Source organism: Narcine bancroftii, chromosome 8 (genome assembly GCF_036971445.1).
Source record: "Narcine bancroftii isolate sNarBan1 chromosome 8, sNarBan1.hap1, whole genome shotgun sequence".
NCBI classification, from domain to species: Eukaryota; Metazoa; Chordata; class Chondrichthyes; order Torpediniformes; family Narcinidae; genus Narcine; species Narcine bancroftii.
Window position 1 is genome coordinate 16,807,348 of NC_091476.1, and position 27,061 is coordinate 16,834,408.

Sequence of the window (27,061 nt, forward strand, 5' to 3'; positions counted from 1 at the left end):
ATGCGATCGCTCCTTGCTGTTATTATGTTATAGCCATTTTTCTTTCAAAGACTAGAGTCATAAGGAGACCATATGCTGAACTGAACAATATGAAAATTTTAACACAATTATTCCTAAAGTCTAAGATGTACTCAAATGAAATCAGTAGTCCAGGGAGACACCAATGCTTGGAATACTTGAAGACACTGAGGAATTTTCAAAATGATGGAATTTACACAGTTTACTTGGGTGAAACATATATTTCTGAAAGCTTGATCGTAGGTGAAGTCTCCAGCAACATTGGCAAAGTCAAATTACCACCTGAAGGATTAACATTAATCCATGCTGGGGGCATAAGAGGCTGGGTTCCATGGCGATACCGACTCTTCTTCCAGTCACAAGAACTGTGGACATCTCCAAAGGCTGGAGGCGCAAATGATCAAATCTTCGAAGAATTATGCCAAGTGCTCAGGAAGTCTTATGGAAAGTGCACACTGGTGATGAGATCTAAACATTGGGTGCCCGTTGCAGGATTGCAGTTTCAAAATTCCTCTGACGACCCATCGCTGATTCCTCCACGGAAACCCAATTTCATCCTGGGTAGCGCATCACGGACTCCACTGCCCATTCAAATGACCAAGATTTCTTGTCCTAAGATCGCGAGGCACTATGGCCATGAACTCTTGTATCTTCCTCCTAGTTATCCTCATCTCAGCCCTTTAGAGGCAGCATGGTCTTCACTTAAATGGGCTATAATCAACAACAGGAAAATTTTTACTGTCACAGCTTTTCCAAAGATAAATGATTGCAGGTGTATCCACTTAAAGGCTTTAATTGAAAATGCAATTGATGGGGTAACACCATGCAAATGGAAATCATCTTTTAACAGAGTCAAGAAGTGGGAGAATCGATATCTTTACAGCCAAGCATAATAATGAGCTTCTCTGACAATTGCAAACAAAATGTTAATGGAACATTTTGGAGGTATCATCTTTGACCTTGCATAAAAGATTTTAAGGAAGGCAATTTTTGATGTTTCTAATTCAGAGATATCTTTGTAAAATCAAGGTTCCTTTTATTATCACATAATACATAAAATGTAATACTGTATATATGATATATTATCTTAAGGCAAACAAAAAGTCACCGTGAGCATTGCCCCTAACATTAAGAGAAAGAGATTCCCTTCAGAGCCCCTGGGTTCGCCTCCAACGCTCCCGCAGCCTCTGCAGCCTAAGCTCCAGGTTCAAACCTCCAAAATGACCTTCTTGAACCCTGGTTCTGATACCTGGTTCCCGTGACCCAGTCTTCAGCCCATGCAGGTCCCTCGACCGCAAGTCGCCTGCAGCCCATGTGGGTCCCTCGACCGCAAGTCGCCTGCAGCTTGCATGAGTCCTTCAGTCGCTGAGCCTCGCACTGGTTCGCTGTCATGGGTACCTTCCTGTAGGGTAGTCTCCCATGCTTCTCTTTCTCAATGGGAATGGAGGGGGGTCTTCTCCCCATTCCAGGTGGCCTGTGCAAGTCTGCTGCTCCCCTGGAATCTGCAACCATATGTGGAACGCTGTTCAGCAGAGGGACCACCATCTCGGTCACAGATCTCTGGAGCTGCAGGATTTCATATTTAGGAAATTGCATTATATTCAGTAGATATAATCCATATCATGTTACCAACAACATCTACCTGGGATATGTAGGGGAACTTAAAAAAAAGATTTGATTTTTTTCAGATAGATACATATCATCTTTCCAATTGATTGACTTTTTACCTTTAATCTCGAAATTTCACCCAGAAACTATTTTGCTTTCATAACAAATCTTCAATCCCATCAATCCAATTCTTTAAAACCTGAAATCGCTTTCAATACTTGACCATTCATCATAAAACATCGACTCTGGATGATGCTCAAATTTCCTGATTTCCTGACCCTGCCCCATTAACTCAGAGGTAAGTTTAATGTGTCAAGTGGAGACAATGTATATTCTGTGCATTAAATGGTAGCAGCTTCAAAAGACCCACAGCATAATTTCTTGTTAAGAACTTTCATTCAGGTTAAATATAAAATCACATTTCTGTACTTCATTTCTAATGCTACGGATGATTGTTAAACATCTAGGGGCATTATTTGAAAGTCAAAGAGGGGATATTTTATAAAGTGAATTCTCATTATCTGTAATATATACTTCTCCCAATCATTACGTACTTGCTTCTTGGTCAGAAAGTTATGAACATTAACAGTTTGATCTCATTTTGGAATTCTCAGTTTTGGGAAGCACTTCATTCTTCCATGTTTCATTGACTCAGGTGAGTGATGTAAATATTATCTATTTATATGCCTGAAAAATATGGCGGGGAAAAAAAATCAAACACATGCCAATTTTGGCATTATCAAACATTTTGAAACCGCTGAAACTAATATTTCCTTCAGATTTCAGATTTATTGTCAGAGAACATACATGACATCACATACAAGCCTGAGATTCTTTTTTTAAAATAATTTTTTTATTTTTCACACTGTGAACCATATCAACCAAAATAAATACAAACGTTTCTCATTAAATATACAGTGGCATTTTCTCCCTTTTTTCCCCCCTACCCTCCCTCCCCCCTCCAAAACCAATAAATATTCAACATATACAATGCAATAAAACCATTAAACAATGTCTTCACATAATGAAAAATAAACAAGAAAAATTTGTCATCTACTTTTATACACTGAATCAAGTCTTTTTGTCTTCTTATCATTTTAGGGGGTGGAAGTCCAAGGCAAGCCCTCTAAATGTGGCTTTATTTTTTAAATTATATGTTATTTTTTCCAATGGAATACATTTATTAATTTCCATGTACCATTGCTGTATTCTAAGGCTCTCTTCCATTTTCCAAGTTGACATTATACATTTTTTTGCTACAGCTAAGGCTATCATAATAAATTGTTTTTGAGCTTTATCCAATTTGAGGCCTAATTCCTTACCTCTTGTATTACTTAGAAGAAAGATCTCTGGATTTTTTGGTATGTTATTTTTTGTGATTTTATTTAATACCTGATTTAGATCTTCCCAAAACATTTTCACTTTCTTACATGCCCAAATTGCATGCACTGTTGTTCCCATTTCCTTTTTACAGCGAAAACATCTATCTGATAATGTTGGATCCCATTCTTTTAACTTTTGAGGTATGATATATAGCCTGTGTAACCAATTATACTGTATCATGTGTTCTTCTTCTTTCTTTGGCTTGGCTTCGCGGACGAAGATTTATGGAGGGGTAAATGTCCACGTCAGCTGCAGGCTCGTTTGTGGCTGACAAGTCTGATGCGGGACAGGCAGACACAGTTCCAGCGGTTGCAGGGGAAAATCGGTTGGTTGGGGTTGGGTGTTGGGTTTTTCCTCCTTTGTCTTTTGTCAGTGAGGTGGGCTCTGCGGTCTTATTCAAAGGAGGTTGCTGCCCGCCGAACTGTGAGGCGCCAAGATGCACGGTTTGAGGCGATATCAGCCCACTGGCGGTGGTCAATGTGGCAGGCACCAAGAGATTTCTTTAGGCAGTCCTTGTACCTCTTCTTTGGTGCACCTCTGTCTGTCTACCCCATAAAGTTTCTCCTCCTTGGAGTCTGTGTGGACTGATGACATGAATGGAAATGGCTTCAGCAATAAGGATACGAATATCAATTTGACCACTCAAAATATGATAAATTTCTTGTTGTGAACATTAAGTATTAAATCAATGAGTTATTTTCCCAAGAATCTTTCCATGAGATTTAAAAATTTATTAAAAAATCCCAGACGTGACTGTGGTATTACCTTTCAGTTGCAACATCTCTTAGTCAAGCAATTATTTACTAACTCATCATCATTGCTGTTCGACGTGGGCGATCATGTCTCTCCATCTGTCACCATCTCCGACCCTCCAAATTGTAGTTGTTGCTCCCTGTTTTCCTTCGGTGAAGGCTCCTTCTGAAACCATAATCGATGTTGAGTTCATGATTATGCAGGGGAAAAATACTGGTGATTTTCCATTGCCTTCTTCAGTTGCAGTGTCCATACTGGACGGGTAACTCTGGACATTGATCAGCAGATTCATCTGCCCAGCATTTTTAGTTTTAAAACTGTAAATTCCAATTTGTAGAATCTACCTGTAAAATCCATCCACCATCTGAAATTCATGGCTTCATGTGATCCTGATTGGGAGGTTAAGCAGGTACTACACCTTGCCCAAGTAAGCTATCAGACAAAAGGAGCGCCTTACACCTCCTTTTCCTGATCAATTCCGCAGCACTAGTATTCATATTAAAAAATGAGGCCTTATTGTTGCTTTTGATCTTGACTGGGTTAATTGAAAAACCACATTACTTCCCTAACATCCCAAATTTTAAAATTAATTTTCAAATGAACTTTCTTTTGTTCTTTTGCACAAGGGATGTCCATCTGCTGCTTGACCATTTATTAGAGGCTTGCTCAAATTTCCCTGCATGTAGGAATCAGAGCAAATGGATAAAAATAAGTAAAATTTTAAGAAAGGAATGAAGTGCAAAAAAAGATTGATATCACATGACATTTCGTAAACCATTCCCAGAAAATGGGCAATATCACCCCCTGCAGGATCTATCAGTAACTGCATTTGTAGTGGGCCCAAGAATAATAGAAATCATGAACCTGCTTTGCAAAGAGCAGACAAAAGCTGGATAGGGTGTATGAGCCCAACCAAGTCATCTGGGATTTACCTTCCCTCCAGTGCTGATCTAAATTTCTCCTGGATTATTAGCCCTTGGATGCTCTACGTAAGGAATTTCTGCTTAACTTTGGTGGGAGACTCCGTTTACAAAACAATTATGGAAAATATCGAGTCCGACTCCTTCCACACTGTTCCCTCAAGCATCCACTCTCCACCCAGCAGGGGAATCAATTATGTCTAATGATTTATGTCAGAGGCAACTTTCAGGAAGGGGATGAATCAGCAGCTATTATACAAAGGAGGGAGTTTCCAAAACTGAACTGGGCTTTTAACAGGTTGCGGATGGCAGAGGTCGACAGCATCGAGTCCACGCTGCTGAAGATCCAGCTGCGCTGGGTGGGTCACGTCTCCAGAATGGAGGACCATCGCCTTCCCAAGATCGTGTTATATGGCGAGATCTCCACTGGCCACCGAGACAGAGGTGCACCAAAGAAGAGGTACAAGGACTGCTTAAAGAAATCTTTGATGCCTGCCACATTGACCACCGCCAGTGGCCTGATATCGCCTCAAACCGTGCATCTTGGCGCCTCACAGTTTGGCAGGCAGCAACTTCCTTTGAAGAAGACCGCAGAGCCCACCTCACTGACAAAAGGCAAAGGAGGAAAAACCCAACACCCAACCCCAACCAACCAATTTTCCCCTGCAACCGCTGCAACCGTGTCTGCCTGTCCCGCATCGGACTTGTCAGCCACAAACGAGCCTGCAGCTGACGTGGACATTTACCCCTCCATAAATCTTCATCCGCGAAGCCAAGCCAAAGAAACAATAAGATAATATAACAAAATATTTTCTGATTGCTCTACATAGTATATTGAGATGGGTTCTCTGATTTATCTTTGATAAACTGCTCATTTTTTTCTAATGGTGTCTCCTGCCCTGAGCATATCCATGAAATAACAATTGTGATTGAATAATTAAATCTGTGATTATCCAATTTCAGAGATTATATAATACTTGAATTTTGACAATAACAGTCTTAGGGCTTGGGAAATGCTTCGAAAGTTTTTAAGTAAAATGAGTTGGAGGTGGTGGATATATTGGCATTTTATCTAGAAGAAAATGATTTACTGGACAAGCAGCTAAATGCAGAATGTGGAACAGTGAAATCCTCATTGTCTAGAATTCAATCAACTGGAAACACAAACAACTGCTCTCCCCCCCCCCCCCCCCACGCCCCCAAGGAAATAAATAATTCTAATGTACTGGGCAGGGGAGTGCTGAGAGACACACGCAGTGTTGCCCCGCTGAGCTAGCAAAGCTCCTCAATGCACGCACATTCATTTAGCTGTCACCACCTGCGTGGAGGTGAGGCGGGTTGTCGGCGCGGGGAAGGTATGCCGAGGACCTGACTGGGGACGCTTGCGAGGAGGTGAGCCAGATTGCCTTGGTGAAGATGGGAGCAAATATTCAGCCAGCGGAATGCCCCATTGTTCCCCGCCCATAGTAGCTGTTGGAATAAAGTGGCATTGGAAGGCAACGGCGGCACTCAGGGTGAAGAGACGACCGATGCCACTCTCCGCTGGGGCGACTCTTCCAAAGGGTCTGTCTATCCTTGCCTAGTAAGTCTTTCTTTTTTATTAATATTAGGCTTTATCGGTAAACATGGGGGAGGGGTTTAATGATGATGGCGGGTATGGTTAGCGTCGCACCAGCAACCAGGGTACAAATTTAATTCTCCAACTCTATCTGACATAACCAATCTCAAAACAGTCCCCTCCTAGGCAGCAAGCAGTATCCCATCAGCATTAACATTATGCACAACATTGTGGACCAAACACGCAGATATGTCGCCCTCCTCTCAAGTATTTTTTCAGTTTTGATTTCCCTAATTTTTGGAAATCACATGATTTTAGAGAGAAATTAGATGGTTGGAAGTTATCAGCCAGGATCAGCAGCACGCATTCCAGAGCCTCTCCCAGTCCTTGGTCAGGGCTCATGGAATTTCAGTTGCTAGGTATAACACATCCTAGGCACCTCTCACTGGGGTCTTTAGTTATCTGCAACTGTCCCAGCATAAGCATTAACCAAGTTGTAGTTATGTATTAATATTATGGTTAATTAATTAACGTGTTAATGTATTTGATGTATGAATCAACACTAATCTAAATTAGAAACAACCACTTTTCCATGGAGTGGCAAAAGCACAAAGCTTCGGTGTTATAAAGTGAGATATGATGCATGGAAAGACGTGATCAGGCTGAGCCGTTACCGGTGACCGTAGAAGGGTAATACTTGGTTACAACCAAAATAACTGAACAGAATCCTGCATTTTATAATTAAAGAATAGAGAACAGGAGGAAGGGAGTCATGGTTAAAATTTCCAAAACTCCAGAATACACTAAAATGATTCCAGGGACGATCAGAGAATGTTGTAAAGGGAGGTATTTAAAGTCATCAAGTCATTGAGTGAGAGAAAGTACTTCCATGAGATCTGGAAACAACAGTCTTTCTCCCAGATTTTTACCATGCCCTACTAAAACATATCAGTGGGCCATGATGAACAGGTATTCTAACATGGGGTCATTCTTGCAGCATTGCTGTCAAGCCCTCCTGCCATTTTTGCCCACGTGACTTGCAGCACTCCAGATTCCAGAGATGAGGGGCTTAGCCGAATGTTGAGAGAATGAATGAGAGAAGGTCTTATAGAAACATAAAATTATGAAAGGCATATATAAGACAGAGGTAAGTTTTTTTCTACTAGTAGGTGAGATGAGATCCAGGGGGCATAGCTTCATGATTCAAGGTAGTTGGGGGGAGGTGGGGGGTAACCACTTCATGTAGTGGAAGTGAACTCTCCTGGATAATTATTAAAAAGGAGAAAAAGAAATGACTTTCGGCAACTACTTTTGGAAGAAAATGAAGAATAAGCAACAGTACAATGGCTCCGGAAAGAAACAAACCTCTGACAGCGGTCTCTGGATCCTGGCGTATGGCCAATGCTATTCCTGAGCAGAGGCTTGCTCATAGGGAAAAGCATGGGGGCTGAGTAAAGAAGCCTAAGGGAGGGATAGCTCCAACCCCTGACTCAGAATACCTTTAACAATGGATAATAAGATTTTTGGATACCTGGGAACAGGTATATTGAAGATTATTATGAGTAAGGGCAACTTATATCATTTGAATGATATAAAATGCTATGAAATGCTATGAAATGCTAGATACAATATTCTCAATAACACAATCTTCTGCTATTTCCAGTTAAGAGCTTATTTAAGGGACAAATTGGACCCAACAATGATTCTACCAAAATGCATTGAAGTAGAGATCCTGATTTGAAAAGGAAATGCAAGAAAATTTACTTCAGTAATGTATCCCTTATTTCAAACAGGAACCCCTAAACAGGGGATACATAAATCTAAGCAAAGATGTGACTCTCTCGACAAACAGTGGATTGAAATGTCCCTGCAAAGTTTTTGCAATGTCTTTGTTGGAGACTTTGAATGTGTATTGTGACATGAATAGACTCAACCGTGTCTCATTTGTCTCCGGGTTGGCCACCAGCAGCAGCAATATTGCCTTCCTCTTTTTGCATGTGGTCTGTTTGCTCCATTTTATGTTCTCCCCTGGGACCTTGACAATATTGTTTACATTTCACTATTTCAGGAAACTTGGTTGAGGCCAATCGTACTTCTCAAGCTCACTGATGAATCAGCCAAGTCAGCACCACTCTCGTGGGAAAATCCCTTCTCCCTGTAAACTTATCTATCGTAATTGACAATATACTACCTGCTGTCTCCTTGATTCTGATACTTACTGAGGTATAAATAAAACTGCTTTCAATAAAGGATCATTGATCTGAAACATTAACTCTTATTTCTCTCTCTGAAGATGCTGTTTCACCTGCTGAGTATTTCTACCATTTTGCTTTTATTTCAAACTTCCATTATCTATAGATGATCACATTATTTATTTATTATTTTATTACAAAGCATTATTTAGTGAAGACTGTCAACTTCTTACTAACAGCAGCATTTGGTAACACAATGGATTTTTCATATGCACTTTAGAAAGGGGAGATCTTGTGATCACGGACCTGCCTTCACTGATGGGGTGGCAGTGAAGAATTAAGTCCCTGGTAGTCCACGTATCGGAGGACCTCTCCTGGAGCCACTACATCAAGGCAACTGTGAAGAGGAACAGCAACACCTCTACTTTCTAAGAAGTCTGAGGCAATTTGACACGTTGTCAAATACTCTACCAAACTTCTGCAGGTGTACTGTGTACTAACTGGTTGCATCACAGCCTGGTTTAGGAACTTAAGTGCTAAGTACACAGAAGGCCGGAGAAAGTAACAAACATGGCCAAGTCCATCAAGGGCTCTGACCTCCCATCTATTACAGACATTTTTTAAAAATTGGTGGCGTTGACTTCTCTGGTTTCTGTTAGACCCCCATATTTCCTTATGCCTCCTTTCCTCTAATGCAGTGGTTCTCAACCTTTGTCTTCCCACTCACATACCACTTTTAAGTAATCCCTGAGCCATCGGTGCTCTTTTCCCTCATTCTCCCCCCCCCCCCCCACCCCGCTTCTGCTTTCAGAGCCAAAAAGCACCCCTCCCCCATCATTTCTCACCCTTCCTCTCTCCTGTGTCCCAACCATATCCAATTATATCTTACTCCTGGCCCTGCCCATTCGTCCCTTCTCCCCAGCCTTTTAACTCAGGCACCTGCCTGGTGTTACGCTCAGGCCTGGAAAGACGGTTATGCAGCACATCTTTACACCTCCTCGGCCTGCTGAGTTCCTCCAGCATTTTTGCATTAAAAGGGCATGATTTCGGAATATAGAACGGAAGCAACCAGAAACCTTTCCTGCAAAGGCAATTGTCACCTTCCATTTCCAAGCAGTTTCCCTTGTGTGGAATAGGTGATTTGGACGAGATTGTGATCTGCGGCATGACTCATTTGATCCGGATCTTGTGGTGGCTGTCAAGTCCCTCCCAGTCGCCAAAGTCCATGCCAGGTTTTGGTGGCTGCTGCGGGGCTGGGTGTGCGCGACAGGGGCAGAGCTCCTGTTCGGGCAGGGTGTGGGAGTTGGAAACTTCTCCAACTGACCGTCTCGCTGCTCCCCTGAACACCTGACCCAATGCACCAGAGCCGGTAAGATCTCTACATGTGGGTTGGCAGACCGTTTCTGATGCACTCTCGTGAATTGACGCTTCGAAAGTTTTGGGGGTTTCGCTGATATCGCCCCCGTTTCTCGGAAGAACCGGAGACGGCGACAGAACGCGTTGTCACCCTGATCATTCGTTACTTTATTGGCCCCAATATCAAGTCCCCACTTGCCGCTTCTCGGTTTCTTTTCACACGTCTGCAAACTTTCTACCTTCAGTGTAATGGAAGCAATTGGACTCCGCGTCAGGAGGAGCCTGTTCCCTTCGCCACCTTTATTTCGGTATTTAGATCGGGGACCAGCAACAGCTGTAAATAACGAGCGACAGCTTTTTAATGATTCCAAATTCCGCATTCCAGCTTTTAATCATTCATTTCTACCCTTTTTTAAATTATTGTTCTGCATTCTCCCACCAGAGGCGACTGTTTCTCTCTGAACCTAATATTACATTTTAATTACCTTGATTAGATCTCTGACTGTGTAACCTTGGGGGAAGAGAAGCCTGGTTTATGGAAACTTTAACTGTGCAAACCCTGGCACAATTCCGATCCTTTACTTTTTCCAAGGCCATTATGTTTGTTTTAGCCTTAAAGTTTCAAAACGGACTGCAGGAGAGACAAGGAATGAAAAGAAAACCCCGTTTTGTATGGGTGGGTATCATTAAGCAGAGATGAAGCCAGCAGATTCTTACATTGGGAATGTCAGGACCAGCATTCCCTGGATGACAAGGAAAACAGAGATTGAAATAAAAATAACAAAGGAAACTTGTGTCAAATTTCAGGCTCAGACTATAGCGACCATTAATGTGGATTCAAAATGGATTTATCATGAAAAATTCTCAATAAATTAGCAGGTCAGTGCCACAGTAACAAGCTCCTGTTAAGGCAGAACTTGAGGATATCCTGGATTTTTGTATGGCTTAACAGCTCTAAATTTCCTTTTGAGATTTGGACTATCTTAGAATCATGGAGTTAATGTCAGCAGAAAGACAGAAACATGCTGATAACAGAGTGTGCGCTAAAATCCTTTGAAAGCAACAGCGTGGTGTCACATTTCGAAGTTGAATAGAGATAAGTATTCTTTAACGCTTCAGTGCTGTGGGTTCTTCTAATCAAGAAGATTTACTTATCATGTTGTGTGATTTTGATGAATATGAATCACTAATATGCCAGACCTGTACAATTTAATTACCTTTTTGAAGTGTTGGCAGGTGTTAGGTTTTTTCCAGATTTATTGTAAGAGTACAGTGATACATGGCATCACATACCACCCCGAGATTCTTTTTCTTGCAGGCGAGGCAGAATGACCACTTATTGGTTGAACAAAAAATAATCTGTACATAATGTACAGATGTCAACAAATAAAGAAAACTGACCGCAATACAGAGAGGAGAAAAAGAAAACAGGAGACTGATGGTGGAGGAGTAGCAGCTGTTCCTAAACTGGCAGTGTGTCTTGTGGCATTTATCCCTCTTTCTCGACAGTAACAGCGAGAATAGAGCATGTGGTGGAGATCCTTGATTGCTGTTCCTTTCTGATAACAGTGTTCCCTGTAGATGTTCTTGATGGTGGGGAGGGTTTTGCCTGCGATGTCAGACTTGCAGCGCTTTCTGCTTGGGGGCTATTGGTGAACCCATACTAGACCATGATGCAACCGGTTGGCGCACTTTCCACCACACGTGTAGAAATTTGCCAGGGTTTCTGATGTCATACCTTTGTAAACTCCTGAGGAATTAGAGGTGCTGACATGCTTTCTTCATGATGCTGTTAAGTGTGTGGGGTCCAAGAAAGATCCTCCAAGATAGTATCTCCCAAGAACTTAAATTTGCTCACCCTCTCCACTTCCGACTCTCCGATGGCAACAGGATTGTCCACCTCTGGTTTTCCCTTCCTGAAGTCAACAATCAGCCTCTTGGTTTTGGTGATAGCAAGTACAAGGTTGCTGTTGGTGCACCATTTGATCATTTTGCATCAATAATATAAAATTCTTACAATATTTGCAGATAAAATAATGAGATTGATATTTTGTGTGATTCATGTGACATCAGTTTGCAGAAATATAGGTTTGGTACAAATGCTCATGGACAAATTATTAGTGCCGAGAGACTTGGAGCTGTGAAACAGAATGTTTATTGGAATCTGGCAGCCCTCTAGTGCCTCATCGACACAAGAGGTGGTCAAATTGGATGACTTTTGCATGTAGTGGCAATTGACGTGAAGAAGAGGCAAAACAAAATAATATCAGGCCTTTAATCTGCTCCTCGACTTTATTTTCCATTTCTTCTGACTTTTTAAAGCACTGAATACTGCGGCAAGGTCACACATGAGCAGTTTCCAACACGTTTCCAGAACACCTGTCCTCAATTCTGAGATCATTCAATGGCATCTTGCACCCACTTGAGCTGAGCTTCAGGCTTGTCTTCACTGAGAGCTGAAAAACTTATTCCAACATTGAGCTGAGGAAATAGAAAGGAGTTGGAAGCACTTTTTTTCAGATTCCTGCTTGTACTTTTTCCTTCCTCTCCAATAGAGTGCGACATGCAGGATGTTCCAATGAGATGAGATTGGGAAATTTGGCACCTGTCAAGGGCAAATGTCATTAGTAAAACATGAACCTCTGAAGTAAAAGCACATTGCTGAAGAAACTCAGCTGGTCAAACAGTGTACTTTATAAGATACATAACCAACGTTTCTGGCTTGAGCCCTCTATTAAGGTATAAAAATGTCAGCAGGTGCCTGAGCAAAATGGTGGGGGTAAGAGGGGCAGGGAGAGGAGCACAGTCCCACAGGCAGGAGGTGGATAAGGGAGTGAGGGCACACCAGCAAGCGGGGGGGGGGGGGGAATGGCTTTGTGAATGGAGGGGGGAGGGGGTAGAGAGCTGGAGGAAAGAAGTAAGAGGGATAGGGAAGGGATGGAGAAGGGGAGAATGTCATTAGGACTGTTTTGTTATTGGAAATTGGACTACATCAATTTTTGGTGTAGTGAAACAAGATTGGATTTAGCATTGGTGCCATATCTGAATTCACTTCACTACCAGTACTGTGATCAGAGGAAGGTGTCAGTATGAAATTACCCTTACTAACCACAGCTGAATAGTAGTAACCGATGTAATGTTGGCATGGAGAAAAGAGAAGCCGTAGGGGCGAGAGAGATGGGGGGGGGGGGGGGGGGAGGTGGGGGAACCTCGTGATTTATACAGGGACAAAGAAATTCTTGCCACTGAGATGCATGCCAGGATGGAGTTTCTTGTGCCAGAGTCAAAGCCTGGCATAAGGTAGGTCCTCCAGGAATGTCATTAGTAAAACATGAACCTCTGAAGACACCATGATTAAAGTAAAAGCACAATGCTGAAGAAACTCAGCTGGTCAAACTCATTGGGGCAATGTGGGATGAAATTCCATGGCCTCACAAGTTGAGATTTTTGTAAGCTGGTGATAACTAAGTGTATACGCACGCATGCACTGTGGGCTGGCTCACTGTCCCTTATCTCTCCTTCAGGTGAAGAACAGGAAGGAAGCTGTTGGACAGGAAAATATCTGTTCAAGTGGAGTTTCACCTGATTGGAGAAGACCTTTCTTCACAGACTGAAAGTCTTTGCCATCACTTAAGCAGAAGATGTAAGAGACTTGCCATGTGTGTGCTCATTAACAATGTTTGATTGTGACTAGTACATATCCTTTGAATTGATTTGAAATAGGTATCTTTCCTTTGTGTGCTGTGTGTTATGTGCAAGTATTATCTGTTTAGTCTTTGCTGATATTGAGAAAGAACCTCCTGCTTTCCCCTCACAAGAACAGGATAATGACGAACAAGAAGAGCTCGAGAAAGTAGAAGGAGGGGAGGATGGAAGGAGGTTGATGAAAATGGCCAACAGGCAGATAATAGCAACGTGTATGTTCCCATAATGCTTCTGATTGATAACCCAATTGTTTACATTAACAGAAAGGGGCTCCATTCCCTAAATGACCGTCTGGTTGTAGATCATGAGAAGATTTTTTGGCAGTCAATGACAGAATCCTAGTAGATCCAATTATTATTATTTGAGGACTCCACTTACCAGGCGTTATCAGTGGCCAACACTCTGCTGGACATTTTGGGGTGTGTGCATGGCATACCCTCAACTTTGAAGTTGTTCACACACCACCCATACCAGATGAGTGCGCAAGAGCATGCAAATATCAGGATAATAGAGGAGAGGACAGGTTGCACCATAACCCCCCCCCCTCCCCCACCCTAATCCATCCACACTTCCCACTTCCTTGGAAAAGTAATAACAAAAGATTCATTCCACTTCCACCACATTCTTTTCACCTTCCTCCTATTGAGGAGGATCGCAAGTGTGAGTTCACACGCTATCATAACTGGGAAAATTTCTTTCCTGGCACTATCAAACCCCTGAATGAGCCTTGCTCGAGTCAAATTATGTTGTCTTTGATCTGTATTAACTGATCTCTGAAGGCAACTCTATAACTGCACTATGTTTTCATGTTGTGCTATGTATGGGTTGACGAGCTGGACTAGAACCTAGAACACTACAGAACAGGCCCTTTGGCCTTCAATGTTGTGCTGACCTATATATTCTTATCAAAATAGAAAACAAAACTCTTCTTGCCTTGTAACTCTATTTTTCTCTCATCCAGGTGCCTAAGAATCTCTTAAATGCCCTCATGTTTCATCCTCCAACACCATCCCTGGCAAGACATTTCAGACACCCACAACTCTCTGTGTTTAAATATAAAATACACCCCTGATGTCTCCCCTAAATTTTCCTTCCTTTATTTTATACAGATGTCCTCTGGTGTTTGCTACTCCCACCCTGGGAAAAAAGATGCTGGCTGTTCACAACCAAAACTTTGCTAATTGGTACACATCAATAAACTTGAACTTGAGAGCTCCATTGGGCTCCTCTAGATGAGAATTGACTAAATTCATAAGTCCTGGAGTGCCCTGCAGAATACACCTAACAGTGCAGGGGCTTCACTGTCATATGCTGCATTAGCTTGTGGTCCACAGCCTGGAGCACCGTACCCTTGGGGCCATGGGGCAGAGCAGGTGAATGTATAGTGGAAGAAAGCCTTCTGAGAATGCACTTGCTTCTTCAACCATTTCATCTCCCTGCTGAGTGAAGGGTGACTTTTGTCTGCATAGGCAATGATGGACTCCTTCATCGAAAATTACTTTTCATTAGATCCAGATATAATAATCGGTGCACTTTATGTCTGAGTATTCTGATGAGTAACATCTCATTTCGAGGACTGACCTTGATTTAAAGATGCAAGATTGCCACACTGCAGGAGTAAATATCAATCAAAAAGTTGTCACTAAGCTAATGTAGCTGAGAAACTTGCACAGAATGCTAGAGGAAGTGGTTGAAGTTAGGACTAATGTTATGTTCAAAAGATATTTAAAAGGGAATGGTTCAGAGGGATATGGGTGAAATACAAGCACACGGGACTAGGTTGGTCAGCATGGACAAGATTAGCTGAAGGACCTGGTTTCATGCTTTGGAATTCTATAACTCTGCAACAGTGATAACTTCTGACCAATGGTTTCTCACCTCTTCCTGTCATTTCAATGGCACAAATGAAGAAATAATTCGAGAGAACGAACAATGCAGAACAGATGGCCAGACTGGGGTAAAGAATCCCAATACTGGAATTAATTTTGCATTGGAGGTGAAACTCAATCTTTGTCGGGTAACTTGGCAAATGTGGCATCAGTTAAATGATTTCATAATCCTTTATTCTGCTGCCGTGAGATGATAATTTTAATTGGAAAAATATTCCTTGCTGACTAAAATTACTCAAGCATGTTGATTGAAATGCATGACACATAAACATACTGACACATCATAAGGTATGCAGCAGTGCCAGTTGTGTAACATTTACCTCTGCACAATGGAAGGTGCGGTTTGTCCTATATGTGGAAAAATCAAGCATTTGAAAATGTTGTGGAAATCATATTTAACAGGGCAACAGAGCAGCTTCCAATAATGCTAAGTCAAAAGTTGTGATGTTTGTCTGTCAACTGTCAACGTTCATGTGCTTGTATTTGTCCCAGTCCCTGCTGATGTCCAAAACAACATTGCTCATACTCATTGCAGAAGAATGCTCTTTTCCATATCAAGTTCTCACATACATTGCTGATGGACGACATGAAGTTTTTGCACTTGATTGCCAAATATTAGGCCAATTGAAGAAGTGATCTGGGCTGCGTGGCCATGAGTGAGCAGGTTAATGAGAGATGTGGTGGGAGATGGATGGTGACTTCAGGAGAGGGACATAAATGTTCTGTAATGTTCTTTACATTAACATCCAATGAAAAAAAGAGCAATCTACTCTGGAATAATTACGGTGTTAAAAAGACATTTGGGCAGGTTCATTAGAAAACAGTCCCCAATATGCTATGTAGATCAGGTAGTGTATTAATTTCCAAGCCCACTTCCATTAACCACACGGCATTCTTTTTCTTACAGATCATTGCTTTTTGCTGTTAGGAAACTTGCTCATAACTTCCACAAATGTTACTGGTCTTGAATATATAAAAGCAAAATCCCTTTTCCTCTCTGTTATATTTCCTTGTTAGTGCTATTTTTTCCAACCTGCCTGGAGCTCCCTTATTTCAGAATTTAGAGATTCACCTTTTGTTTCACTGCACCATCTTTGTTTGCTTTCAATGTACTAGGTTCTTAGAGTCAGGTCACTCATCTGAAGGCTACTGGTTCCATGATGTAACTACCTGTCGCATGGTTGGCGACTAAACTGGCTCCCCCACCAGGCTTACCTCGTGCAGAGGGTGGCTAAACACTCTGCAGGATGAAAAACAAAACCTGTCAAAGGACGGACGAACTCACTCATAGGGTCACCGGCCATCTAGCAAAAAATGTGCCGTGAAGTGAGGAAAGGGCATCCCTTGCATCGAAGCTTCATCTGGCCATTCACTGCAATAGAACCCACCCCCCCAGCCACCTTGGACCTCATCAAACCGCTGGATCCAGGAGGGGATGTCGAGAAGGTGGGTCTGGACCTGTGCAACACCCTACTCAACTAAACTCCATTCATGCACCTGCTGTTCCTTCCTGAGTAGTGGGTATCCTATCAAACCCCACAAACTAACTGAAAGAAACCATCATCATCCTATGGGATGGATCACCAGAAGAAGAGAAGACTGGGAACTTGTAGCACAGAGTATTACATAACTCATTCGATCCGGGAATATCAGGGGAAAATACTTGCTATAATTTCTACATGGTTATACAAAAATAACCTTGAATAAAATCTGGAATGTGCACTTTAATCACATGTGAATTATTTGATTTAAAATTTAAAATTCTGGAGCACAGGGGCAAATAAAGGAAAAAAAGTGTCTTTGTCCCAAACATTATGAGACTATTTGAAATGAAAAATATCTCTGCCATCAGTCCAAAATGTACATTTTTTTCCAGACTCTGCTCTTGATCTCTGTCTTGACACAAATATTATTCTGAACTTGATATTTCACATTCTCCAGTTCCACTTTGTCAGGACCTTTTTCAGATTGAACTGCTCCTGGGGTGCTCATTTTTTCTTTCAGGTGCATTATTTAACACAAATAGATGTCACGAGGAGGTCTGAGGCTGAGCAGAGATTGAGTTTCTGCCTTGGTAAACTCTTAGATGTCCTGTTGGTACCTATCGTGACACCGCAGTCAAACCGACCATAAAAAGCTCAGGATGTGTTCATGAGAAAATTGAGAATGTCTGTTGTTAGAAAACCTTTTGACTCCAGAAGAATAATTGTTGAATTGTAATAAGTCTGACCTTTAAGTCTGACTGCCAAGATTCCTAAAGCCTTTTGTTCCCATCTAACCTTAACGCATCATGAAATATTTAAGTCAACCTCTTCTGTGTGTGCAGCGCTTTTATTCTTGGTCATATTAAAGTATTTCTACTCCTTTTGTTCTACTCATTTCACTTGCATTCTACTTCTGAACTTGTGCCTCTGGGCATGTTGGTCTCTGTGGTTAGGATCCACTTTATAATTGACTCCGACTGATGAATGGAAAATGAAGATTCAAATTCTGTTTATAATTACCCGTAATTCTGGAGTTTCATTTTTGGGTACTATCAAATTTTCTGTTAAACTCAAGCTAGTAGCTTTGATTATTGGCATCCTTGGAGATTATTAACTGATAATCAGTTACTCTGTAAAGATTGTACAAGGACCTGTACTGATGCTGTATGAAAACTTGCAAAAGAATGACGTATTTTGTTTTTTTGGTTTTTTTTTAAATTTTTTATTTTTCACACCATAAATCACATTAGCCATGATATACACTTTTTCTTTTTCACACATATACAGTGACTTTTTCTCCCCCCCCCCCTCCCTCTTCCCAAGCCACCCCCCACCCCCTCATCCATTTTAGGTATACAATCTAGGTTGCATTAAACCAGTCAGACAATGTTGTCATTCAACAAAAATACACCAGAAATTCTACTGAGTCCATTCTTTTCTTTCCTTCTCCTTCCATCAACTTAGGTAATGTTTGTCCCCGGTAGGTTTTCGCTATTGTATTTAATGTAAGGCTCCCATACTTGTTCGAATATTTCAATATTATTTCTTAAACTATATGTTATTTTTTCTAATGGAATACATTTATTCATTTCTATATACCATTGTTGTATTTTCAAATTATCTTCCAATTTCCAGGTTGACATAATACATTTTTTTGCTACGGCTAGGGCTATCTTAACAAATCTTTTTTGTGCATCCTCCAAATCAATTCCAAATTCTTTATTTTTTATGTTACTTAGGAGAAAGATCTCTGGATTCTTTGGTATATTGTTTTCTGTTATTTTATTTAATATCTGATTGAGATCATCCCAAAATTTTTCTACTCTCTCACATGTCCAGATTGCATGAATTGTTGTTCCCATTTCTTTTTTACATCGAAAACATCTATCAGATACTGTTGGGTCCCATTTATTTAACTTTTGCGGTGTAATGTATAGTCTGTGTAACCAATTATATTGTATCATACGTAGCCTCGTATTTATTGTATTTCTCATCGTTCCAGAACATAATTTCTCCCATGTTTCCTTTTTTATCTTTATATTTAAATCTTGTTCCCATTTTTGTTTAGTTTTACCATTTGTTTCCTCATTCTCCTTTTCTTGCAGTTTAATATACATATTTGTTATGACGTATTTTGTTGAAATGTAATGCTACCCTCAGTTTTCATGTCTCTTGACCAAGGAAGGAGAAATTCTCAGCAAAAGTCAAATTCTGAATGGCGGACATTGATAAAGTATGAAGAAAGGGTAAGTAACCGTTAATGTAGTTAGTGCAGCTGTTAGCACAATGCTCTATTACAGCACCAGCTACTCTGGTTCGAATCTGGCGCTGACTATAAGGAGTTTGTACGTTCTCCCGGTGTGTGCATAGGTTTCCTTGGGGTACTTTGGTTTTCTCTCACTTTCCAAAGATGAAAAGTGTTGATTGTCACGTGGGTGTCTTTGGGTTCATGAGCCAGAAGGGTCTGTTACTGTGCTGTATCTCTGAACTTTAAAAAAAAATGTAAAATAACTGCCGTGGGAAGTATGTTTAACACTAACTGTAAAAGTGGCCAGCACTCCAGGTGATACCTTGCAGTGTAAAAGGTGGACAAGGAGAAAACGCTTGAAGGTGATACAGTACAATGTTTGTCAGATCTGCCATCATGACATGGTGATTGATTGGATGGGAGGATGTGGGTAGTTAGGGGGTGGCATTGGTTGTACACTGATCAGTTTTGACTTTAACAGTACAATAATACAGGAAAGAAAGAAAGGATGTGGAGGTCTCCCATTGATGGTGTACATATGGACATTCAAGAGTTGATACTGACTGAGCAAAATGAAAACACTTGATCTTGAGGGGCAACAGCCATATTTAGGTATCAATTGTGAAGAAACAGAATAGAGTGGCACATGGGATTAGCAACAGACTTCAGTGGGATTTAGAATGGCAAAGTGGTGAATATGTTGCAGTTGATGTAGACAGAGAAGTGGCAGAATGTCGAGAAAAGACAATATACATGAAATGGAACCATTTAAAAGTGGATGCAGCAATAGAAAGATCTGGGGATCAATCTACTTTTGATGCAAGGCAATGTTAGAAAAGGCTGTTCATTTTTTAAAAGTAAATAAGATCTTTGCCTTCTGTCAGACACGTGCTGTAGTTGTAAATAAAAACCATCTTGTATAGTGCAGAAGATATTTCTACACTGGATGAAAACCAGCAGAATTGGGGATGTTCTTCATACAGAGGTCAAGGGATATTTTGTAGAGATGCTTAGATTGGTTAAAGATATTGAGAGAACAAATTTGAGGAAATTCTTCCCAATGACACCAATTTAAGGTGATTGTCAAAAGAACCAAAAGGTATGTGAGGAAAACATGTTTTACTCTGTGGATGCACTGTTTACAAGGATAGAGGAAGCAAATTTATTATCCATGTTGTATACCATGAATACTTAAAAGAGGAATTTTGCACTTCCCAGCATCTGCAGATTTTCGTGTTTTCCTCTAAATGGTTAATGGTTTCTAGTTGTTGGATGGTTCCTTCAAAAATAGCCTGTTGTTGCCTAAATTATCTCCTCTGCTATCATATTTTAAGATTTTGTAATTGAAGTTTACTAGGAATGAGAAGGGAGTTCAGTTTCTGATTAGATGAATGCAAAAACTGATGTCCAATCATGTTTTAAATGGAGCAGACTCAATGGACTGAATGGTCTCATTCTGTTCCTATGTCTTATAGGCCAAGCTGCATCCAATTGGAATTGGTCTCTTGATATCAATTCACTGTTGGCTGTTAGAAGCCTGCACCAAGAACTTGTTAGATTCATTCCACAAGGGGAACAAAAATATGTTTTGTAAATGAGTTTCCCCCTTTATAAAAACCTAGTATGCATCAAACCAAAAATAACATGCACAAAAGAGCACGACTTTCACACTGAAAAACCATTTTTCTGGAAGATTACAACAGTGAAGGAACTTGGGTAAGTCACTTGTAAAATGATGAGGAACACAGCGAAGGGACATATGGCATTGGAAAGGACCAGTCTCAACTTTGGAACATGTGAGGTACCTTAAGGAGTAGGTTGTGATAGGTCAGTGTTAGGAATGATCACATATAGGGAGATGGCAATGGTGAACAGTCTAGGTTTTGTACAGGCAGGGGATGATGAATGGTGAGGAGGGGGGAGAGACCTAGAGTAGAACTGGCATGAGAATGTACCAAGAAGTCAACTCACTGGCCTTGGGGTACCGTCAGGGTCCTGTTAAGTCCTGTTAAAGCAGGCATATTTGGGTATGATTTGCCTATCCCATTGAGCACTGGAACAAGGTCTTGCTTGTGTAAAACTACCAAATGGGATGAGGAAGAAATTTCTTCTCGAACTGATCAATAACTTGTCACCGATTATTCAAATTTCATTGTACACTGTGCAATAGTTACTTGGCCCTTCTTCCTGCATTTGGAGCTGTCGCTAGATTTTGACTGCACACCCGTGCATGTCTGTTAATTGTTTGTTTGCAGTTAGTCAGGTGAATTCTAACATTCTGCCAGGATCAAGTTGTGTGCCATGAGTCTGCAGATTAACACCTTGATGCATTCAATTGCTTACAACTAGACAATTTCTAAAATCTGAGCTGAGTTTTTGTTTGGACTGCATAACTACTTTCTCAATTTTCCATTTCTGTCAGTACTGCATACACAGACATGCACTCCTTTAGGAAAATTAGCTCAGCTACTTAGTTTATCTAAAGTACTCTATTTATGTAAACTCACAAAAATGGTTCGTGATAAAATCAAATAACATTGTTTTTCAACTTCAACTCCATGCACCCGAGGGGCGTGGCAAGATGGCGTAGAGTCTAGACGTGTAATCTCGACCTCTCTGGCTGGACTTTTAAGTACCCGTTTTTTAACCCTTTGTTTTCAAGTTTAAACTTCTTAAATTTTAGTTTAAAGTATTAAGGAACTATTATGGGCATTAATGGTAAAAAGATTAAACCTCAAGTGCAGAAGAAGTTACATTTTCGAAGTACTGAAGATTTGGGGCCTAAACAACTTGCTACAGCCTCAGGTGTAATTTCTTCAGTGCTTAAACTACAAAGCCTGCCTGTGGGAGCTGGAAAAAAAATGTCTACTACTCACCAAGTGAAGGATAGCGCTGGAATTACCCGTTCTCTGGCAGAAGGTGCGTGTTCCCAAGAAGTGGATCCTGATTCTGGAAGCCTTTCGATTTTAATGGAGGGAGCACGCAGGAAGACGACTCCATTGTCTGAAATGCTTCAGGCAGCATTCCAACCTGAAGATATCGCTTTCCTCCGTGATTTTGCGAAAAAACAACGAGCTGCAGGGGGAGACCAGCGGCGACCCCCTGAGGAAGTCGGGGTGCTGTCGCTGGGAGTCCAGACCTGCAGTAAAACCTCTAAAATGCCTTTTGTTGAGTTGCAGCAGGAGCTGCAGTTACCTGGTTCTGCCACTACGTCAGAGAAAGCAGGGCTGAGCTTTTCTGAGCTACAATGTATGCAGTTAAACACTGTCATTCAACCCTTACTGAATGAGATGGCCCAAATGAATGCAAATATAAGTGTTCAGAATTGAATATAGTTAAAACACATGTGGAAGCATCTTGTGAAGATTTTAAAAAATTTCAGTCTGCTTTTTTGGAATGTAAACAGCAAGTAGTTTCTAACACAGAAAAAGTGTTGAAGGTTGAAAAATCAGTTATAGAATTGCGAGAACGTGAGAAGGAGTTAGAGAGGAAAATAGACTACTTGGAGAATCAAAGCAGAAGGAATAATGTGAAAATCATTGGTTTGCCAGAAGGTATGGAAGGACAAGATCCTCTTCATTTTTTTAAAGACTGGATCCCACAAGTACTAGGGCAAGAATTTTTTTCTGGAGGCTTGGTATTGGAAAGAGCTCACAGAGCTTCAAGAAGAACACCTTTACCTGGTCAACCACCGAGACCTGTAATAATTCGATGTTTGAATTATTTGGACAGAGAAACAATACTTTGACTAGCAGTGCAAAATGCGAGACGACGACAAACTCCGTTATTGATTCAGAATAGCAGAGTTTTTTTAAATCCTGATTTGAGTCAAGAGGTCATTCGACGTTGATTTAATTCAGTTAAAGAAGTTTTGTGGCGTAAAGGTTATAAGTCTACTTTTCACTATCTGGCAGTGTTGGAGGTGTTTTATGGAGACTATCAATCTCGGTTTTTTGAGAATGATCGTGAAGCAATGATTTTTGCTGATTCATTGCCAGATATAAGAGGACAAAGACGTAGTCCACCATTGTCTCCTAAAGAAAAATGTGGTTGTTCTGGAAATGGCAGAAATGGGAAAAACGGGAATGGAAAGAGCCCAACTTCTTTTGAAATGGGACCTCCGAGTTTTTAATCTCTTGGATGAATAGAAAAATTTTCCTTATTCTTATTTTACTTTTTATGTTATGATATTTTAATGTTATTCTTTGTTTGGCTGGGGAGGGAGAGATTTGCTCTAGGTTCTACTAGTCATCAGTCACTGGTGGGTGACCCACACCCAATTTTTGTTTAGGGATTACTACCTTTTGGTAGTTTTTTTTTGAGGGGGGGATTTTTTTTTCTTTATTTCTTTTTATTTTCATTTTAGTTAGCTTTTAATTTGTGACTTTTTTCTCCTATTGGAGGGCCTATATAAGTTGATTTGAGTTTTCATATAAAGATATTATTGATATTTAGTAATATTAGTAGATATGTCAAAGTTCAACTTTGCTACTTTTAATGTTCGACGTTTAAACAGTCCGATCAAGCGTAAGCGAGTCTTGGCATATATTAAGAAAATGAAAATTGATGTTGCTTTTTACATACGTTTGGTAGAGATGTGATTTTACCTGAAATGACTAAATTTGAGACTTTTCTTATGAAGGTACTAGAGAAGGGTTATATTTCATCTATGTATCAAATACTATAGGATGGTATGGATAAAAATGGTTGGGATAAATCCAAAAGTAAATGGGAAGCGGATATTGGTTTTATTTTTTCCGAGGATGATTGGTTAGATATCTGTCATGAGAGTGTAACTAGATTGATAAATGCATGTTATATAATGATTAATTATAATTTTCTAAGTCAATTATACTTAACACCTGAAAAATTTTAAAAGTATGGTTTTCATGAATCATATTTGTATTTTAGATGTGGTAATTCTATTGGACCTTTTTTTTCATGCTGTCTGGTCATGTGTGTGTATATGTATATATATATATATATATATATGTGTGTATATATATTCTTTTTGGAAGAAAATTCAATTGTTTTTAGAATACCTGTATAAGATTAAAATATCTTTAAATCCGACAGTATTTTTATTGGGCGGTTTTTAACTTCTGAAAGGTTTGGGATTAGATAAATTTCAACTTGCTTTTGTATATTTAGCTTTATCTGTTGCGAAAAAATGTATTGCTAGTATGTGGAAAGATACAAATATGATTGATATTAATAGATGGCATAATGAGATGAAATATTGTTTAATAATGGAAAAAATTACATATGTTTCGTGTGATAATTACAGTTTTTAAAAATTAATAAGTGGTTGTTGTATTCAGAATATTTTCATTTTAATTTACGTTGATTAGATCTTGATATGTATGTTTAATTTTTCCTTAATTTTTTTTTCTTTATGGCTCTTAGAAGAGCTGGCTGAAAGGGGTGGGGGGGGGTTCTTTTCTTTTCTTTTTTTTTCTATATATATAAAAAAAATGTTCATGTTTATGGTTAATTGTTGTATATGTTATCTACTATTTGTATTTTGAACGAATAAATAAAGTTTAAAAAAAAACTCCATGCACCTTTCTTTTGCAAAGCTCCAGAAGTTCATGCCCGCTTTGCACTATATGTTATCTCAAATTGAGCAAATTTTTAAAAAATGGAGAGAGTTATTTTACACATGCTTTCTCTTTGGAATGCACAAAATGACTACTTGAACAGATCAGGTAGTTATTCTAAACAATGAAAATGTTAACTTTATAATACTGGCATATGATCGAGGAAAAGATTTCTTTGCATTCAAAAATCTTAAGAAAGTTGACGGTTCAGTCAGGATGTTTAAAGGATTCTTAGACAGACACATGGATGGAAGGAAAAAAAGAGAGTTATGGGTGAGAGGTAGGGAAGTATTAGATTGTTATGAAGTAGGTTTAAATAGGTTGGTGCAACATTGTGGGCTGAAGGGCCTATACTCTGCAGTAATATTCTATTATGCATCTGGATTTAATGATTTATCAGTACTGCAGTGTAACTAGTGTGTACTGGGATTATCCATTTACTTGTTATCCAGGTATAAAGTTTAAAAAGTCAACTAAAGAGGTTCTGAGTTCCTAACTGATTCAATTTGCCTACAATTTGAAGATTCTAAAGCTTGCTTTTAGATGCAGTACCATTTTTTTGGGTTTATTTTTACTTGGATCCTGAATTTATTGAATTTAACTTCAATCTCTGAGGTATTGTCTTGCTAAAGATCAGGATCTTAGAAAGTCATTGACTGTAGAATTGGGTGCTGGGGAATTCACTTAGAGCAATACCCAGCATTTGGAAATCTGGTCACTGCATGTTCATGGGGGAAGTAGTGAATGAGTCATGGGGGAGCAAAATGTAGAGCTGAAAGTAAAACTTGCTCTGCTTTTAAATTTCCTGACCAAAGCTCTTCCGACAATAGTGTCAAACTGAGCAGTAAATATTTCAAAAAAAGGAACGTGCTTTGAGGTGTGAGAGAGAATGTTAGTAAAATGAAGAAATGCAGTAGATGCGTTGGATTTCCAAAAACAACGATATTTCCACAGATTGAACTTAAAACACTATCTTGACTTGCCAACTCTCTCAAGCACTCTCTACTTACAATGACTTTTGGGGAAAACTATTTCAAGAAATTAAAAAAAAAAGACATTTATTTGGGAAAATTTATATGTACGAAGTGTATTCATCAAAAACTGGTCAGTTCTTCTGCATCAGTGGCGTGCGTGTCTCTTCTCCACTCCTGATCTGGCTGGACTCCCCTGCTCCACCTTACTCAACAATCCTGACCCCACTCAAACATCAACCTTGAACTCTTGCCCTCCGTTGGCTAAATACTTTTCTTCTCCTTGTCCTCAAGATCACAAAATATAGGAGCAGAAGTAGGTCCATTGGTCCTATCGAGTCTGCTCTGCCATTCTAATCATGAGCTGATCCATCCTCCCACTCAGCTCCACTCCCTGGATTTTTTCCTGTCCTGACAAATCAAAATACCCGTCAATCTCTGCCTTTTAATACACTCAACGACCTCGCTTCCACAGCCGCCTATGGCAATGTTCCACAGACTGACAGCCCTTTGACTAAAGAAATTTCTCCACATCTCTTTTAAATTGACGCCATTTTATCCTGAAGTTGTGCCCTCTTGTGCTAGACTCCCCTACTGTGTGAAACAATCTTGCCATGTCTAGTCTCTTCAGACCATTTGGCATTTAGAATTCCTCTATTGAGGTCTCCCTCCTCTTTCTGTACCCCAACAAGTTCCTCATATGCTAACTCTCGTATGCTAACCATTCGAGTAAATCTCTGCCTTTGATCATCAATTCATTCAGGTGGAAATTTTAGCTTTCTTCATCTACTCTCCAACTGCTTTTCTTGTTCCCCTTAAAGATTTATTTTTCTGCATTGTGAGCATTCTTGACATTTTCTGTGTAGTGTTTGTCCTCTCGTGTTATGAAATTTAAAGATCAAGTTATTTTCTTACCATGCTCGTATTTCTGTTTTTCCTTCCAATTGGTTGCTAGGGGAGGCCCTTTGATGCACCTTCTGTCTGTGTGCATGCTGCTTGTATTTGAACTGCTATCTCTTCAGTGCTATAAGTTCATGCTGTGTCACTGGCATCTACGAGACTAATATGTTTGCTGTATAACAGCACTTAATACCCGATGACTCGAATATTTACCCAAGTGTTTATCTTTGCAGTGTAATAAATTCAGTGAGGTGTATTCCTCTAAACAGGACATTTGTTCGTCTGTATGCAGAAAAGGACAAATTTGGAGCCCTGAAATTTATCCAAGCTTTGTTTTGAAAGTTAAGACTGTTTTTACATAGTACATAAAGGATATCTTGTACAATGTGCTATTTGTATTTTCCAGGAGAATCTCTCCATTTCCTGGCTGCAATCTTTATATAAATGGTGGCATCTGCATGTCATCAGCAAAATGC

General features: G+C 40.1%; 2 protein-coding genes across 3 annotated transcripts in view; both read left to right on the forward strand.

The window, feature by feature from the left end:
* The first annotated feature begins 14 nt into the window (after window positions 1-14).
* Window positions 15-1,005, forward strand: LOC138741674 (uncharacterized protein C21orf140 homolog). The gene has a single exon (XM_069896011.1). It carries the CDS (start codon window positions 90-92, stop codon window positions 909-911), a length of 822 nt encoding a protein of 273 aa, XP_069752112.1. The 5' UTR covers window positions 15-89; the 3' UTR covers window positions 912-1,005.
* An 8,700-nt stretch (window positions 1,006-9,705) lies between these two features.
* Window positions 9,706-27,061, forward strand: part of LOC138740410 (synaptotagmin-like protein 2) — a 76,898-nt gene continuing 59,542 nt past the window's right edge. For both annotated transcript variants that reach the window (XM_069892995.1, XM_069892996.1), the window contains exons 1-2: window positions 9,706-9,801; window positions 13,313-13,431. The gene's annotated coding sequence lies outside the window, so the exon portion shown is untranslated. The remainder of the gene's footprint in view (window positions 9,802-13,312; window positions 13,432-27,061) is intronic.

What these genes read in the sequence shown, in the direction of transcription:
- LOC138741674 (XM_069896011.1), top strand. Translation starts at nt 90, where the DNA reads ATGAAAATTTTAACACAATTATTCCTAAAGTCTAAGATGTACTCAAAT.